General features: G+C 36.0%; 1 protein-coding gene across 1 annotated transcript in view; it reads left to right on the top strand.

Moving 5' to 3' along the window:
* DYNC2H1 (dynein cytoplasmic 2 heavy chain 1) overlaps positions 1 to 18,088 on the top strand; it is a 264,118-nt gene that overhangs the window by 194,150 nt on the left and 51,880 nt on the right. Inside the window, 1 exon segment of the mRNA XM_006186202.3 lies at positions 9,194 to 9,403. Coding sequence (XP_006186264.2) covers positions 9,194 to 9,403 — 210 coding nt within the window.

Genomic DNA, 18,088 nt, shown 5'->3' with positions numbered 1-18,088 from the left:
AGGAAAGCTTTATCCACCATTACTTCCCCCACAAAACCCTTGTTTCATTCCTTTTAATACAAAAACTATGCAGTTTACAATGACTCACTTTTTACTTGTGGGATTCCAGTCAGCAAAATAGAAAACGGACTAGGTATTTCAACAGATGATTTAATAGAGGGAGTTGGTTATGCAAGTGTTGCAGGGCCAAATAAAGCAAAAAACAAAAAAAACCTCAACCAAACGAAAAACGAACGATTGGATAACACTGAGATGTTTTCAGGAAACAGTTACCTTCCCTACAGCTAGGGGAACAAAGGGAATCTGGGGTAATCAAAACCTGGAAACTTAGAGAAAGGCCGCAGGGGGCTGAGACTCACCCTGAGGGAGGAGTGCTGCCCCCTCAGAAGTACCGACCTGTCTGAGAGAATGCCTTGGCGCATCCTCATGTGCTGAAATAAGCCGGACCCTGGAACCAGCGGCCGCTGCTGGGGGTTAAGGGCTGGGAGGGTGCCGAGAATCCACGCTAAGAGGAAGGACCAAGTTCCTTTTCTCCTACTGCTACTTTCCATTCCCCTGTAGAAATCCCACTTGGCAGAACCTAACAGAAATCAGCTGGCAAAGGAGAACTTTAGTCTGCAGAATCTCAGGCGCAGCACCACAGAAATAGACAAAGAGAACAGAGAGGTGGTTGCTGTGGAGCTGAGAGATTTCTCCTCTCCAAGAACAGGATATGCCTTTCCATTTGTTCTCCTTTGGTTTTGTTCCGTTCCTCTTTTTGTAATGTTCTGCTTCTTGATTTGGACGTTTGATTTAGTAATTTACCCTTCCTTTTCTCCCCTTAATTTCAGTCCTGAAGGCTGTGTTACTGTTTGAACTGTGTTCCACATATTTTTATAAATGTTTTCATTATTGCTCAGTTTTAAATATTTTCTAAAATTCTACTATTTTATTTTCTATAATCCATGTTTTATTTATAAGTTGCTTTCCTGGTTACCTTTTAGTTATAAATTTCTGTTATAACTACATTGTGATCAGAGTTTGCAGTCTTATGACAGTAACGTTTTGAAATTTGAGGCTTCCGTTATGGCCCAGTATATAATCATTTTTTTAGAAATGTTTTATATTATGCCTGGAAAGAATGTGTATTCTGCTGTTTGGCTGCTATGCTCAAATTATATCCTTTAGATACATTTTTTAAATGTTTTGTTCACAACTTATATATATAATGGTTTTTTTACTGTCAGTTTTTCGGTTATACAAATTCAGAATGCTATCTCTGAATTGATAATGTTGACCCTTAATCATTATACTTATTTTTAACTCTGATAATGATTTTCCTGTTTTCCTGATATTTAATAAATCTGTATCAGCTTTCTTTTAGTTTCTATTTGCTAGATAGATCTTATTTCATACTTTTACTTTGAACTTTTAAATCATTTTATATGGGTATATCTTAAAAAGAGCCTATAGCTGGATTTTATTTGATCTTTAGCTGGAACATTTAATCTATTTACATTAATTTTGATTACTTTATAATATTATATGTTATGTTTTGTATTTCCCCTACTTTTCATTTCTTTCTTATCTTCTTTTGGACTAATTATTTTCTCATAATTTTCTCTCTTAGTTTATAAGTTATATACATTTTTTTGCTTTTTTTAGTAGTATCCTACATATCTTATTGTACATACGTAGCTTATCAAAGTTAAACTAAATATATTTACCTACCTGGCAGATAATTCAAGAAGCTTAGTACATTGTACCCAAGTCCAACTTTATATGTAGTTAATGTTGTATGTTTTAATTTTTGTTATTATTGTTTATAGTCAATGTTTGCTTTGATTTGCCCCACATTTGTCACTTTCGTTGTCCTTTATTCCCTCCTGCATCTCAGGCATTTTTATTTGGTGCCACTTCCCTGCTGCCTGGAGTACAACAATATTCCTTTGGTGGTAAACTCTTTGAGTCCTTATTTATCTGAAAATGCCTTTAATTTATCTCTTTTTAAATGCCTACCTTTCTGCATCAATGGCTATTGTTCTCATTATACTGAAGGTATAGTGAAATATATTCCGTTCTTTTCTGGATTCTGTTGTTACTGTTGAGAAATCGGTTTTTTGCTCCTTTCTTGCTGCTTTTAAGGTTTCTTTGCCTTGGTTTCCTGCAGATTTACTCTGAGATTCAGTGTGGGTTTGTTTTTTTCTCTTTAATGCATTAATTTAATAAAATTATTTCTACTGAAGTATAGTTGCTTTACAATGTGTTAGTTTCAGGTGTACAACAAAGTGATTCAGTTAAACATATGAATGTATATATAAATATTCTTTTTCAAATTCTTTTCCATTATAGGTTATAACAAGATATTGAATATAGTTCCCTTAATGCATTCATTTCTAAATCTTGCTTGAGAATTAACAGGCTTTGTGAATTTTGATTGCTCTTGTACACCAGTACTGGCAAGGTCTCTGTTATCAGATAGTAAGTCTGCTTTAGTATTTCTTCAGAAACTCAGATGAGATGTATATTAGGCCTTTTCTCTTTATTCATTGTGTGTTTTAACTTATTTCTCATGTTTCTCATTGCTTTTTTTTTCCCACGTGAGGCATTGTGAACAAATCGTACCGATCTGTCTTCCAGTTCACTCATTCTCTCTTCAACTAAATTTAATCTAGTTTTAAATTTTTATGTTTTAATTATATTTTTTCAAATTTAAAGTTTTCTTTGATTCTTTTCCAATTCTACTTATTATTTTAGATTGTCTGTCATTTCTAGAAACATTTAACATAATTTGTCTTATATTCTGTGTAAGATTATTCCATTATGTGAGGTGTTTGTGGATTTGATTCTTCCTTACATTTGTCCATGGAAATAATCAATAAACACTCTATAATAGGAATAGAAAAGAGTTTTATTTGAGTCAGGCTGAGGACAGTAGTCCAGGAGACAACTTCTCAGATAACTCAGAGCAGCTGCTCCAGCACAGTTTTGTATTTTGTCAGAACAAAGAACATTAACAAGTCAAGGATACATTCCTTCAAGGTTTAAAAAAAAAAAAAAGATCAACCTGAACACAGCAAATTAGTACGGCCCTAGCACCTGGGAGGGGAGTCTTATCATCAAAGGAGGACCATCGTTGGCGTCCCAGGAAGGGAGGCATTTAATCTTTATTTCTACCACGGACATTCTTTACGCCTGGTCAGCGTGTCCTTTCCTTTAACAATTAAAGCAGATTCACAGTGTCTGTTTGATAGGGCACAAACGGGCTGTTTCAGCTAGAACAAAATTCACGTTAAATCACGTATAAGCTGGAATGACTTCCCCATACCTCAGTGTGTGAAAATTTCTTTTGTCACATTGTACATAACTTGAAATTACCTTTAGTTTACATAACTAAAGTTTACATAACTTTTGTCACATTGTACATAACTTGAAAATACTTTAGTTGTGTAGTATTTTGCTTTTTCAAAAACTGTGAGCTGCTGATTATTCTGGTAACTTTACCCTCAGGAATTATTTGTGGCCAAGAATGGAAGTGGATGCTGCCGTCCAGTTTAGAGTGCAGAATTAGTTTGGTTTGGGTCAGGGTCAGGAGCAAGCTCTTTTTGAATACTTCCACTAGTCTGGAACCGTATAAAATTATTTTCTTCAAGTTTATTGGAACCTCCAAGACAGTGCATGCAAACTAACATTAAAATTCTGCTGTGGCAATTATTTTTTGAGGAGAGATTTCTGCACGTGTACCCCCTACTCCACTTAGTACCAGATTTTAACATAGGTGGTTTTCCTGTGGTCCCTGGTGGCTGGAAGGCAGTTTATTTCTTTCATCCTTCTACTGAGGCTGTAGTCATTGGGGATTTCAGGCTTTTTGGAGTTACCCTTCTACCTCTCTGCCTTGAGCAGATCCTGGACATTATCTCTGGTCCCCCAAGCGCATGTCCGTGAGTACAAAAGCTCAGATTCACCAGCACCAATGAACTGCAGTGGCTTGCTTGTCACTCTCTCCCCCTTAGTGTGCAGAAATAAAAACCTTTTGAATTTCTCAGTGTTCTCATAAAAAGCCCCAGATTTATGTGACTCTTCACATACTATGAGAACTGGCTTTGTAACCATTTGGCTAGTTAATTGCTCTGATCAAAAAGGATAGTAAGTCTTCTGTTACCTTCTGAGAGAGTCAAAGGTTATAGCCCTAAATTTCTGGTGAGCCCTGGAGCACTGGAGGGACCAGAGCTTTAGCTTCCTGTGTGTTTCCATGACAGAAGGGTTAAAGTCCAAACTTGGGAACATCTCTGGATCATTTGGCTGCTGGAGTGATTTTATTTACACACCACAGTGTTGGTTAGAATTCAACCCGTTATATGTCCTAGAATGTCCTCTCTGGAAGGGAAGAGAACAGCTGCCTCCTTCCTCTTTGTAAGTAAGGAATGACCACTTCCCATATCCCTGGTGTACCTTGCCCAGGGAGTGTCTGGCTAACCGCATAGGGTGACTGAGCTGGCTGTCATCTGGTCACCCCAAAGGCAAGGCCTGGAGCAAGGGAGTAGGAGCAACATACTTACTATTTACTATGAGATAATAAATAATCTGTCCTTAATCCAGAATACTTTGTGTTAACATTCAGGATGAAATTAATGAAGACTGAAAATCCAACACTCAATCGTTTGAATTATTCCTTACTTTCTTCTCAGATCATGATTGCATTTGGATGTATTTAAGAAAATACTTTAGTATTTTATTCAACATATTTAGTTGTTTTCAGCAATATCTAGCTCTGCTGAAAATAAAAGCTAAAATTCTCTTTTTTTATTTTGAAAAATTGTGAGTTGCACGCGTCTCAAGTGATTATGCTTTGTAGAGTCTCTTTTTCTGTTAAGTAATGTTATGCAGTGTTGGAATTTTTAAAAAATTTTCTCAGTGACTGTGTGCAATGGCTGTTGAAATGCTGACTGTTCCTTTTAGTCTTAAACTTATGAACAAGTTTGCTCACTATATTGCAACAGTTGGGGATTTATCAGACTTCAAAACAACACGCACACAAACACACAAAGTATTTTGTATTACTGTCTTTGTAAGAGTCGGTTGTACACATGAGCATACCAAAAAGCATTCCATTGTCATGAGAAAACACACATCGTTTGTTTAGGAGAGCATGAAAAGATAAATGATTCCATTTTGAACAAAAAGTCCTCCTATTGTTTCCTCTAAACAGGTATCAATTTTCTAAGTCTGTGACATTCCTTACCGTTCTTCATAATTCACTGCTCTCTCTCCCTTTCTTCCTACTGCTGAAAATGTTAAAATGTAACAAAATAACCTCATGTGGAAATTCACGGTGTGCCTGGCAGTCAGTAGGGTTATAGAACGTTAGTCATTCTGCCACTTAAATATCATGACCTGTGTTAGGTCTCTTAAGTTGAGATTGTGTGATTACTGTATTATTCTACTGAATTACTTCTTGATGGCTTACCCAGTACCAGAATCATTCCTCTAGCCAAGTTATGGAGTAAATGGCCTATTAAAGTACTTGTCTAGAAATGAATATGGTTTTATTAACATGCCATTTTTATATTAATCACCTACTTTTCAAAAAAAATTGCCGTTTTGTTTTACATACCTAAGTTATGTATGAATAATGACTATCTGTCAAAGACCCAAGAGATGCAGACACAGCTAAAGGTCTCTTGACAGGGATGCTACCAGTCCTGGACCTCTCTCCCTGGGGATGCCTGCTAGGTTTGGGTGGTTATCAGTGTCTTGGTATTATAAATAAAAGCTGTGATATTCTCAAGGCATAGTAAGTAGTTTATACTTGAAACAAAATCTCTTTTCTATTAGCCCTCCCTAGCTTCCTCTCGATTTTTCTTTTAAAAAGATGTGATAGCTTAAAACATCAACTTCAGTACATCAACTCAAAATACTCTCCTCTTCTTTCAGCCTTGGCTTTCCTTGCACGTCTAGTCACCAACAATTTTGCCCTCTATTTCAGTTCTTCAGCACTTCTGACTTGAACAGTTTATTGCGTAATTAAGCACACACTTGTCCAGGTTGAACTCTGCTTGTTCAGCTAAGTAATGTATTTTTAATTGTAAGCTAAACTATGTGAAATGAACATTAAAACATGACTGCTTTGATTTCCTTTTGATCCACCAAATAAGTTGGTATGAAAAGGAATGGTTGTTACCAGGTTTAAAAATCTAAACTCTTTGTTTCTTCACTAATAACTGGCTTTGGTTACAATAAAGCAAAATAGTAAAGCAACCAGCTATCCTGGGAAATGGGCTGCCAGGGAAACTCTATAGATCTTTAAGCTCTCTGAACTCACAAAACTCATACTACCATATTCTTTCCATTTTTATTCCCTTCCCTTCCCTTCCCTCTCCTTTCCACAAGTTTTTCAGAAATCCATTTCTGGATAGATGTAATTGAATGCAGATATATCAGACCTCTGACCTTTCTGATTATGAATGCTTAAGACAGAAGTCTATTAACTTGAATTATCAGTTAACGCTCTTTGGATTGCAAGTGATGGAAAATCCAGTTCAAAGTGGCTTTGGCCAAAACGGGGGAATTTATAGTTCACATAACTGAAAAGGTATTCAGTGGCTTTCAGTCACAACTTGTTACAGGGAACTTGAAAGAATGTCATCAGGACCCAGTAATATATATATATACACACACACACACACACATATACACACACATATATACACACACACACATATATACTGTTATAATTTATTTATACATGATATATATATTTTGAAAGATCTGATGCACTTAAATTGATGTGATATATATGTGTTTGTGTAGGTACCGTTTCTCATGCAGCCTCTCTTGTCACAGAATGACAGTACCTGTTCTCTACCTTATGATCTCGTAGGTTCAGGTCTTTTTAATGATAAGATGAACTTGAAAATGTCAAAGCCATCCTTCAAAAGTACATGATTCAATCAGTTGTATTTACTCATTACAAAAAGCTTTATTTATAATCAGTTGACTAAAGATATGACTGACATCCCTTGATAGTTTCGCTAAAAAGCATACTGTAATGATGTTGTAATTTACTAATGGTGATTTTTAGCTATATTTGAATTATAAATAATACTTAATTTGAAATTTTTTTCTGTTAAGATTATGTAACACTTAAAAATGTTACTACTGCTACAAATCTCCTCCTTTTTTAGAATGTGTAAAATATCTGTTTATTTTTAGAGTTATATTAATTTTTATTAAAATTTTGTGAAAGCCTGTGGGAAATGGATTATGTTATATACCACAATATACTTTACTGTCCTCTGCTGTATTTTTCCCCCTCATTAATTTATCACAGCCTGTACACTGCAGTTTGGCTTACTATTCATTTTCTTCACTTTTTTTTTCATCTGTCATTAATCAAACACTTTTTGAGACCCTACTGTATGCTGTTATCTCCTCTGTTCTATTCTTATTGCTGAACTTATATCATTTTACTTGATAGTTTCTGTGCAGTAGAAGTATAATGTGAAACACAAATGCGATGTAATTTTAAATTGTCTAGTAGTAGCCACATTTTAATATGAAAAAATGTGAATATTAAAATATATTTTATTTAACCTGATACACCCAAAATACTAACATTTTAACATGTGACCAACATAAAAAATGATTGTATTTTACATCCTTTTTTCATATCAAGTCTTTGAAATTCAGACCATAGTTCTTCCCTGAACTCTGTTTGAATTTTAAGTGTTTTTGACACTCTCCTAAATCAGTCTTTCCAAAAGTTCAGTGCAGTAAACTTTCTGTTTTCTTGCAGTATAAGTAAGTGTAACCTTGCTTGAATGGTCCCGTTCTGTAAAGCAGCAGTGCCAACAGTGCAAACTTGTCTCGTCAACTTAACAGAATGAGCAAAAATTCGTAAACTAATTTATTATTTGCTCGTCTTGTTTCGTATAAGATTGAGAAAGATTTAAGTACCACATATTATTCACTTCCGGGATTGGCTTTTAATATAGGGAATTACGGAAAGTTGTTAACCCAAATTTTATGTCCGCTTTATGATGTAATTGATTGAGGTTGGAGATATGTTAAGTATTATTTATTGCATACTCTATCTCAGATAGTTAATTTCAATTTAGGGAGTAATAGTTCTAATTAATTTTCATAATACTATACTCTTTTTCTCTTCCAGATTTAGTTTTTGAGTTAACCATCATTTATTTATCTAAGTGGGCACATTTATGTATGTACATTCTTGTGTGTCTGTCAAAATGATTTAAGCAGCCTTACTATTTGAAGTATAGGAGTAATAGAAATAAAATGCCTAAATTTGAACTCATAGCCTAAATCTACCTTCAGGAATGATCTTATGCCAATAAAATGTATTTAATGATTACTTATGTAATCTAGCAATAGCCATGCTAGATTATCATATTATTAAATTACCATGCGAAATACATGAAAAAGAAAGTGCTCTCATACAACATACGAATGTGACAACCGTTAGAACAAAAAGGGGAGATATTTCACTAGGATCATAAGCAGAATAAAGAGAGAAAATTAGGATAATGGATAGTAGGCAAGAGCACAGGACCTGCCAGATCTCTCTCGACAGTTTGCTGATCCTTTTAGAATACTGTTGAAGGGTATTTCTTTTCCTCTTAAACGAATAAGCTGTTTAGAAACATCTGGTTTTCCTTAAGTTTTTCTTAATAATTTGAGAAACACTAGAAGTTCCATGTATCAGAGCCTCCATTAAATTATGTAGAAAAGCAGTAAATACTGAGACACAGTATTCACTGGTACAAGATCTTTGGTGATTTTTCTAATAAGAATACAGCTTGGTTTCAAATTGAATCACATGTTCATTCACATTTTTTTTCAGAGCCGTGCTTCCTTCTGCTCTCTTTCTGGCGATAGAGCAGTAGCGTAGCTCTCTGCCCGCCTTGCTCTGGCTCACAGGGGGCCGGTCTTTCCACTTTTGCCACCAGATTGACTCCTGCTTCTCAGCCCAGCTCCCCTTTCTCCCTTCCCACCCCCACACCACCGTGAGTGTTGGTGACCTCCAGGATTCCCTTCCTGTGTGTTTACAGGTTTAATAAATTTGGCCATTCATAAAAAAGAGTATGTCAAAACAGGATAAACCAACACAAGATTTCAGTAACTTTTGAATGTCTGACTGTCAATGATTTGTGTTACTTTTTAGTAAATATGACATAACGTATTATTCTTTTAGAATTCAAACCTGATTCATCAGAAAGTGTTGCCTCCTAATGATCGACAAGGCTCTCCAATATTATCATTCATCGTCCTTGAACAGTTTAATGCCATCCGCTTAGTGCAAAGTGTCCATCAGTCTCTTGCCGCTCTCAGCAAAGTCATCAGAGGAACTACCTTACTGAGTTCAGAAGTACAAAAATTGGCAAGTGCTTTATTAAACCAAAAGGTAAGCCGTACCAAATGTAAGTGTTTTGTGTCATTAGTGTAAGTGGCTCTTCCATCATGCGTACATTTGTCAGGAGTCTTACACTTTGCAATAACAGAAAAGCCACATTAAACTAGCTTAGCCATGTAGGAATTAATTGGCTGATGTAACTGAAGGATCCAGGGGTAGCTAGCATTAAGTTAGCTTGATGTAGGAGCTTAAAATTGTCATTAGGATCTCAGCTCGTGTTATTTATCTACCTCTGGAGTCATGCTGTGTGTATTTATGTGTGTGTGTCCTCCATGTTAATCTCACCCTACACGCAGAGGTACCCAAGTCTTACATCCGAGTCTTATGTCCTCTGAGCTGTAAGTCCAACAGAAAGAATACCTGTATCCTGGCATTATCTTTGATCCAAGTTAATTGGCTGGGATTTTATGCCTAGTCCCATAATAGTTTTGTGGGCAGCGTGTGCAAAGCTCTCCTTGGCTGGGGCTTCAGCCAAATGCCCATCCCGGGAACTCGGGATAGATTCAGCTCCACCTGTAACACAGATACCACAGGTCAGGGAAGGATGGTTACCCAATGGGAAACCATAAGCAGAGGAAAAGGACATCAACATCACTCTTGCTGAATAATTGGACTGTTCTAAATTACGTTAAAATCCACGTATTTCAGATCTATTGGATAAAAACAAACAATGTGGAGTATCTTACATAGACTTACTTTAGCTGTTTGGAGAACATAAACTTTAGAGAACGTGGCATCTGGAAAAGGTTTCATTAGGGCTCTGTAGGAATTTAGAAAACAGGTTTTTGGTTTTTTTCCCTACTGTTTACCCTCCGTATAGAGAAACCTCTGATCGTCAACCTTGAAGTCTCCTCCGAATATAAAAGGCGGGCTTCCTAGAACTCCCTGTATCTCACTAACATAAAAGCAGATTTCTGCTTTAATTCGGGCTGCTGTAACAAATTAACATAAAGTGGATGATTTAAACAACAAATATTTATTTCTCACAGTCCTGGGACTTGGAAGTCTAAGATCAAGTTGCTGTTAGCGCTGCTGCCTGGTGAGCCCCGCTTCCTGGCTCGCTGAGAGCTGTCTGCTTGCTGTGCCCTCACGGGGCAGAGAGCAGTGAGAGAGGAAGCCAGCTCTCTCCTGTCTCTTCCTCTCGGGCACTGATCCCAGCACGAGGGCCCCCCCCTTACGACCCAGTTAGCCCCCGCCCCAGCCTCCTCTCCAGGTAGCATCACATCCTGGTTTAGGGTTTCAACATAGGAATTTTGAGGAGACACAAACGTCCATTGTCATTAAACACTCCACAGAGTCACACAGCGAACAGTTTACGAAACCAGGATTTGAATCTAGGCAGGTCTGATTGCCAAAATAAATGTAAATGATTTAAAATTGTTTATGAAAAGAAATGCTCATGAGAGTGTGTTTCTTTCAAATCAACTGTAAGCTGTATAAGGGCAAAAAATATGATACAGGCTGATTACAGTTGAATTAAGAGTAAGAGGAGAGTAACAGTGACACAAGAACGGGACCTGTGAGGACGTGAACAGCAAGTCCCCCGGCGCTGGTGTACAGTGACACGTAGTGAAATTAAGGCTACGTCAGATTTTGAGGCCTTTAAAGCCAAAGAAAAGAGTTTGGATTAAATGCAGTAGGCAGTAAGAATACTTTTGTGTAGAAATAATGTAGCAATGTCTAAGAATGTGGCCTCTGGAGTAGATCCACCTGTTTCATCCTATTTCACCACTTAGAGCTGTGACCTTGGGCGGGTCACGTAAACCTCTCTAAACTTCACGCTTCCCAGAGACCCACTTTGTGAGGTTGTTGTGAGAGTGGTTATGTCATGGGTAAAGTGGTTGGTGAGTAGGAAGTTTTGCTGTTAGATTTAGCTGGTGTCCAGTTCTTGTCCTGTTCCAGGAAGAATTCAGAGACAAGACACAGAGGTTAAGAAAGTAAAGTGAGGATTTATTAAGTATTAAGATAGTCCACTCTCAAGGGGCGAGCGGGCAGGCCCAGGTGAGCGGCTGCCCTGAGTTTCTTTGACAGGTTGGTTACACAGGGTGTAAAAATGAGGGGATGGAATATTCACTGGGGAGGGGAGGGTTTGGGGTCATATTCCCTGATTATCATCCCAACTCCATCTTCCCAAAGGGAGGAGGGATTTTTGTCCTTATTTAGTCCGGATCAGAAGTGTCATGGCGTCGGTGCATGATGGGTACTTCTGATCTGCAAGGCTCATTTTATTGATATGAGGGCATAATGAGCAAAAGGTTACATTCAAACACTGGAAATTTTTGCCTTTTCCCACCTTTCTTTGTCAGCCTCCAGGCCACCTGTCACCCCAAAATGTGTAATTGCTTAGCCCAGAGGTTCCTGCTTTTCTTCCTCTGCCCAGGGACCCCTGGTGCTCACATGATGTAAGATTTCCTGTGTTTGGCCTGTGCGCCTCCTTTCTGCCCAATTCCTGCCATTTGGCCTGTGTCCCTGTTTCTCTGCTCATATCTAGCTATCTGCCTGCTCTAACAAAAGTACCCTCTAAATGTTGTTTTTGTCATTGTTACCGTAAGAGAATTTCATTATGTGAAAAACAGCTTTTGGAGCATTCATCTGATAACATTGTGTGAAATGAGTTTATGGAAGTAGATATACCACATAGGTTACTATTTATTCATCACAGTAAGGGGTGGAATAGGGTAGTTCAGGAGGTTTCCATGTGGTATTAATGAAAAGTGTGGAAGGAATGGCACACCTGGTTTCCTGTTTTGCTTCTGCTATTAACCATCTGGGTGATCTTTGGCATAAACTGTTAAAAAATAAATAATTTTATATGATTATAGTATAATATGACTTACATTAGATCTTATTGAAAGATAACAAAGAACTAAAGGGGCTTTACTATATGAGACATTTTCCTTGAGTAAAACCAAAGAATGATATTTTAGAAAAGGGTCATAGATGTTTAATACTTTATAACAGTTTTTCTTTTTCCCTTGACCCATTAAGATCTGCTGAGTATTTCCATATATGGTATAGCTACAGGATCTAATGATTTATTTCTTAAAAATATGTTAATGTAAGATATAGACAATCTCATTATTAATGTATTAAGTTTCCCTTATTACACTTTGAATTAAGAAGTATAGCCTCTGAAATATCACTATTTTAAAAATATTTTTTATGATTTTCATGAATTTGTTAAAACTCTTTCAAAGGATAAAAAATGTTTTACAAAGCACGTTTAAATTATATCATAGACAGTGTCTGGAAATACTTCAGATGTTTGGTGAATCTCAAATGAGACTAGGTTGATTTCACTAAGATGAAATCAGTAAAGGACTCCCTGACATTTACTTTCTAATGAGTTTTACCAAAAAATTGTGATCTAGTACTATCCCACTGACTTCAGGATAAAAATTTAATGTTTTATTACCTTTGGATGTGACAGGTTCTGAATTCTGTGCTATGATTTAATGTAATTTAGGAAATTGTTCAGTCTTGACTTTTTTTTTTTTTTTTTTTTTTACTGTGTCTGACGTGATTAGAGGAAGAATTTGCCTAGAGAGAATTATGACTTTTATTTCCTTGACAGTTTCTGGTGATCCACTGAAGCTTTTTTGGTAAAAAGTCACAGTACTTATAATTTGTTAAGAACAATGATGTAAAATATTGTTTTTCTTTTCCATATTAGGATATAGGCTTTAAATCGTAATTTAAAAGATAAACAAAAATTGAAGAGCTACAACAGTAAATTGCTTCATCTTTCTTGCTGAATAGTGAATTACCATTTTGTAGAAATTAATAGTGTTGCTTTAAAAAAAAAGTTACTTTAATAGTGTCTCCTGTAAGGCCGATGTAAGTATTGCCTGTACATTTCAGTTTGTCCTAATGTACTGGATAGTAGCACTAAATGGCTTTTAATTTTTTTAAATCAGGGAGTCACTCAACAATATAGCAGAATTGCTAGTGGATCCTAACTCCTAAAATAAATTCCAAACAACTGATGTTTAACCTTTTTTTGGGTCACTGACACTTTTGAAAACTGAGGGAAGGAAATGCACTCTCTTAAAAAAATACACACACACACATGTGCGTGTGCACACACATACACACAGGGCTTTATCATTGCAGCTTCAGGATATCTGAGTGAAGCTCTCCTCTGCTAGACAGGTTCTTCCTTTCCCTCCTTCCTCTGCCGTGGCCTTCTTTATAGCAGAGTTTCTCAAAGTACGACCTCCAGGCCAACAGATCTGCATCACCTGAGAACCTGGTAGAGGTACAAATTCTCAGGCCCTACCCGAGACTATCTGGTCATAAACTCCAAGTGTGTTGCCCTGCCGTCTGTGTTTTATAAGTCCCTTGAAGTAGGGTCTGATTCATGCTTAGGTTTGAGAAACGCTGTTCTGGAGTCTAAAATCTCATCCAAAGTGACAATATCACCTGCCACACCACCTTTTTGCTATCCCCACTCCACTTTGCCAACATCTGTGCCATCTCCTCAATGATCTTCAAGTCTTTGTGGGAAAGTCTTTCTGGGAAAAAAGAAGCCTTTTTTTTTAATAGAATGATTGGGGACCATGTCTTTTCTCAAACATCCCCCCCCCCTTAAAATATACCTACTTTCATGCAAAGAAGTCTTAGAAAAGCCATTCACAAACTGTTTTACCAAATGATAATTATTAGTGTTGAATAGTCTGCATTTTCCCATTGGAGTAAGGTAGTGGTTTGCGCTTTATTTAGCGCTTTACCAGGTACAGAGCATTTGTGTAGCCCTTACCTGATCTTCTGCTCTCATCATCTCCCTTTTACTTAGACTTGAAAACTAGGGCTGAAAGGCATTGCTGTCCTGGTAAAGCGTCGAAGCCCAGGCTGCAGTCCTGATGTTGTGTTTCCTTCATCAGTGCTCTTTCCACTTCCTCTCTCATTGAATATTTGGGTAATTTGATCATGCAGCTAAATGGTAATCTTGGTGATAAGAGGCAGTTATCAGCTTTGTGAAGACTGAACTCCACATACTTATCCCCAAATGCCTACCAAATACTGGGATGGAATTCCTCCACCTCCTCATCTCTAGCTTTACTTATAATCAAAATTTGATTATATATATTTATAAATGGACATTAGTTCCTATTGACACATGTAAGAAGAAATGACCTGCGTATACCCAGCATCTCTAGTGTCCTGGAATTCTCCTTCAGGATCCCTAACTTAATACCATCCTTGTGCTATGATAACACAATATACTGAGGTGAACTTAGATGAACTTAGATGAACTGTACAAATTCCTTGAAAGACACAACCTACCAAAGCTCATTCAAGAAGAAATAGATAACCTATAGCCTGTATCTGTTAAGGAAGTTGAATTTGTCATTACAAACTTTCCCACCAAATGAGCTCCCAGAATTCACTAATAAAATCTAACAAATATTTAAGGAAGAGAAAATACTAACTCTACATAAATTATTCCAGAAAACAGAAGAGACAGGAAGACTTCCCTGCTTTTTCTGAGATCATCGTTGCCTGATAATAAAACCTAACAAAGACATAATAAAAAAATCTACAGACCAGTTTCCTTCATGAAGTTAAAACGATAAACTTCTTACCAAGATATTAATGAACTGAATACAACAAAATATAAAAATGGATACAGTTGAGTTTATCTTAAGAATAAAAGTTTGGGTTAATAAAAATGTTACTTACCATTTTAATAACTAATAAAAATCACTATTTTAATAGACACAGAAAAAGCATTTGACAAAATTCAATATCCAGTCATGACAAAAATCTTTGAGCAAATTGGGGTTAAAGTTGAACCTTCTTAGCCAGACATAGGGCATATATGGAAAAGCAGTAACTAACATAAGTAGAAGACTGTATGTTTTCCCCCCAAGGTCAGGCGTTAAGGCATTGAAGTCCACTCTTACTACTACTTTTCAGCATTACACTAAACGGCCTAGCTAATGCAACAAGTTAAGGAGAAGAAATAAAATGCATACATACTGGAAAGGAAGAAGGAAACTGATCTTTTTGGTAGCGGATATGATCAACTATTTACAAAATGTTTAATCTATTTTTAAAAAAAAGCTCTAGAGCTAGTAAGAGAGTTTAAATTTAGCAAGGTTTTCGTAGATACATAAAAAATGATATATATCCTGGAAACAAACTCTTGAAAATTCAAGTTAAGAAAGCACAATAATATGGATTACATATCAAGAATGGTGACATATCCAGATAAAATTGACAGATGCTGTGTAAAACTTTAGTGCACACTGAAAACTACAAAGCATTGATGCGTGAAACTAAAGAGGCCCTGAATAAATGGAAAGATGCACTGACGTACTGTGCTCACAGATCAGGACATCCAGTGTTGTTAAGATTTAATCTTTTCCAGATTGGTCTAGAGATTCAACACAATCCCAGTCAAAACCTCTGTAGAATTTTTATAGCAATTAACAATTTGATCCTAAGGTTCTTTTGAAAAAACGCAGAAGACCTAAGTGCAGCCTAAATAGCTTTGAAAAAGAAGAGCAAAATAGAAAGTTTCACACTTCTTAGTTTGAAGACTTACTAAGGTATTATAATCAAAACAGTGTGATGTTGGTCTAAAGGCAGATACATAGCTAAATAGAACAGAGTAAAGAGTCCAGAAATAGACCCACAATTGATTTTCACCAAATATGCTTGGACGATTAAATGGAGAAAAGAAAATCTCTTTAGCAAATGGTACTGAACAATTAAATAGCCATACGTCAAATAATAATGGCAAAGTAAAAAGTATACACCTGTGTCTCCAAACATATACAGTTTATCCCCAAAGTGACCATGCTGTTATAAAAATGAAAAGTAAGCCACGGACTGGAAGATTTTCAAGAAGATTATATACAAGATTTTTAAACATACATACACATAGTCATCAGTTTAACCCTAGACTCTGTATGTTTATCTAGTTTGTTTTAATTAATAGCTGGTTAATTTGACAGCAAAAGTGTTACGAACTAATGGACTGAACGCACGTTCTTTCGTTTCACCTGAAGCAAATGGTTGATTAATTTGCATTAATACTGGAAATTTTTTGTTGAGGCTGGCCCAGGAATTATTTCATAATATGCTAATGTATATTCAGTAACCACTTATACCATGAGAGTATAAACAATTACTGTGGAAGCATTACTTTGCCATTTAGCATTACTAGTCTATTCTAGCTTAAATTTAAAAATATGAACAAATTTATAATTAAAAAGTTTTCATTGTTATGACTTGTTTTAACATGATTAGTATGGCAGATTATTAAAACTCAGTATTGTCAGCATTATCAAACTCAGGAAATCAAAACTCAGTATTTTTATAACGTTTATAAATCTACTTTTAACGCAAACTCTCAGAGCACGTTAGACCCTGCTCTTAGTGTTAGTTCAGTTAAAGTCTGTGATAAAATGTTGACACAAATTATTTTAACTTCAACATGCCGACATGCATACATGTATTTAAATTACGCCAACATGATATTGGCCATAATGAATTTATCACAGAAAGCAGTGTAGAAATAATCTGTAAATTCTTAAAATCTCAAGGAATATAAAAGCATGGAGACTTGTTATTGAACGTCATTTTGAAAAAAATTTAAGAGAAGTAAATACACATGCAGTGTATTCCAATTAGATTTTGCTAGATGAAAAAAATTTGTATTATCATTCTACATGCTGAACATACTTGATGATGAACTTATCATCTTTCCCAAAATTTCATTATACTTACACTTTCAAATACTTAAAAGTACTTTTAATGCATCCATGTATATGTGTATTGTATGCTGGGGACGCTATAAACGTTACATATTTGGAAAGAGAAATACTCAAACTTGTTTTAAAATGTATATGTATTTTGGATAGAATTTAATCATTCTCTACCAAAAGCCGTTTTCAGTCATCAGATCCTTTTTCATCCTTTAAAAATATTACAATATACTGTACTGTTTGTCACAACAGCTCAGTGCTTTACCTGTTACCTAGTTTGTTTATTTCCTTGCTTGACTCCTTAATGGGTTTTTTTTGGGGGGGGGTTGGTAATTCTGGGTTAATTTAGTAAAATTTTGGTACTAATGAGGTCAGGATTCAATCCCTAAATTGACCTCTTAGCTTCAAATTGTTATGTGAATTTTAGTTTGTTTTCTTTTTTTTAATAACTAGAGTCACCTTCTAATCTGTTGCCCAAAGTACAGTTTTAAGGGTGAAAGGGACTGCTACCCTGAATGGAACTCTGGGGCAGCAGGCATCATTAGGCAAATTGGATGTATGGGCATCTTGTTTATTACTACAGCTTTTTTCAGAATTTACAAAGATGGCGGGGGAGTTGGGTTTTTAAAAAGCTGGTAATTGGATGATGTAATAAATAACATTCAGCTAATGTTTATCGGCCGTCCACCATGGACTCCCTGCATACTGCCAGGCTCTAGAGAGTACATAGCCTCTATTCAGTGAGCTCAAGGCACATAACAGAAAATTATCAGGCATACAGTGTTGGCGTATAGACTGAAAGAAGGAAACTGGTTTCTTCTTTTCCTTTCTCGCCATTTTCCAATGAAGTTCTTTAAATTATGGCAATATACATACAACATAAAACTGATCTTTTTTTAATCATTTTTTGGATATCCCCACATTTTAAAAATTGAAATATAGTCAATTTACAATGTAGTGT

The sequence above is a fragment of the Camelus ferus genome, chromosome 10 (genome assembly GCF_009834535.1).
Source record: "Camelus ferus isolate YT-003-E chromosome 10, BCGSAC_Cfer_1.0, whole genome shotgun sequence".
NCBI classification, from domain to species: domain Eukaryota; kingdom Metazoa; phylum Chordata; class Mammalia; order Artiodactyla; family Camelidae; genus Camelus; species Camelus ferus.
The sequence above is the reverse complement of the archived record's forward strand: the minus strand, read 5'-3'. Positions and strand labels throughout refer to the sequence as shown.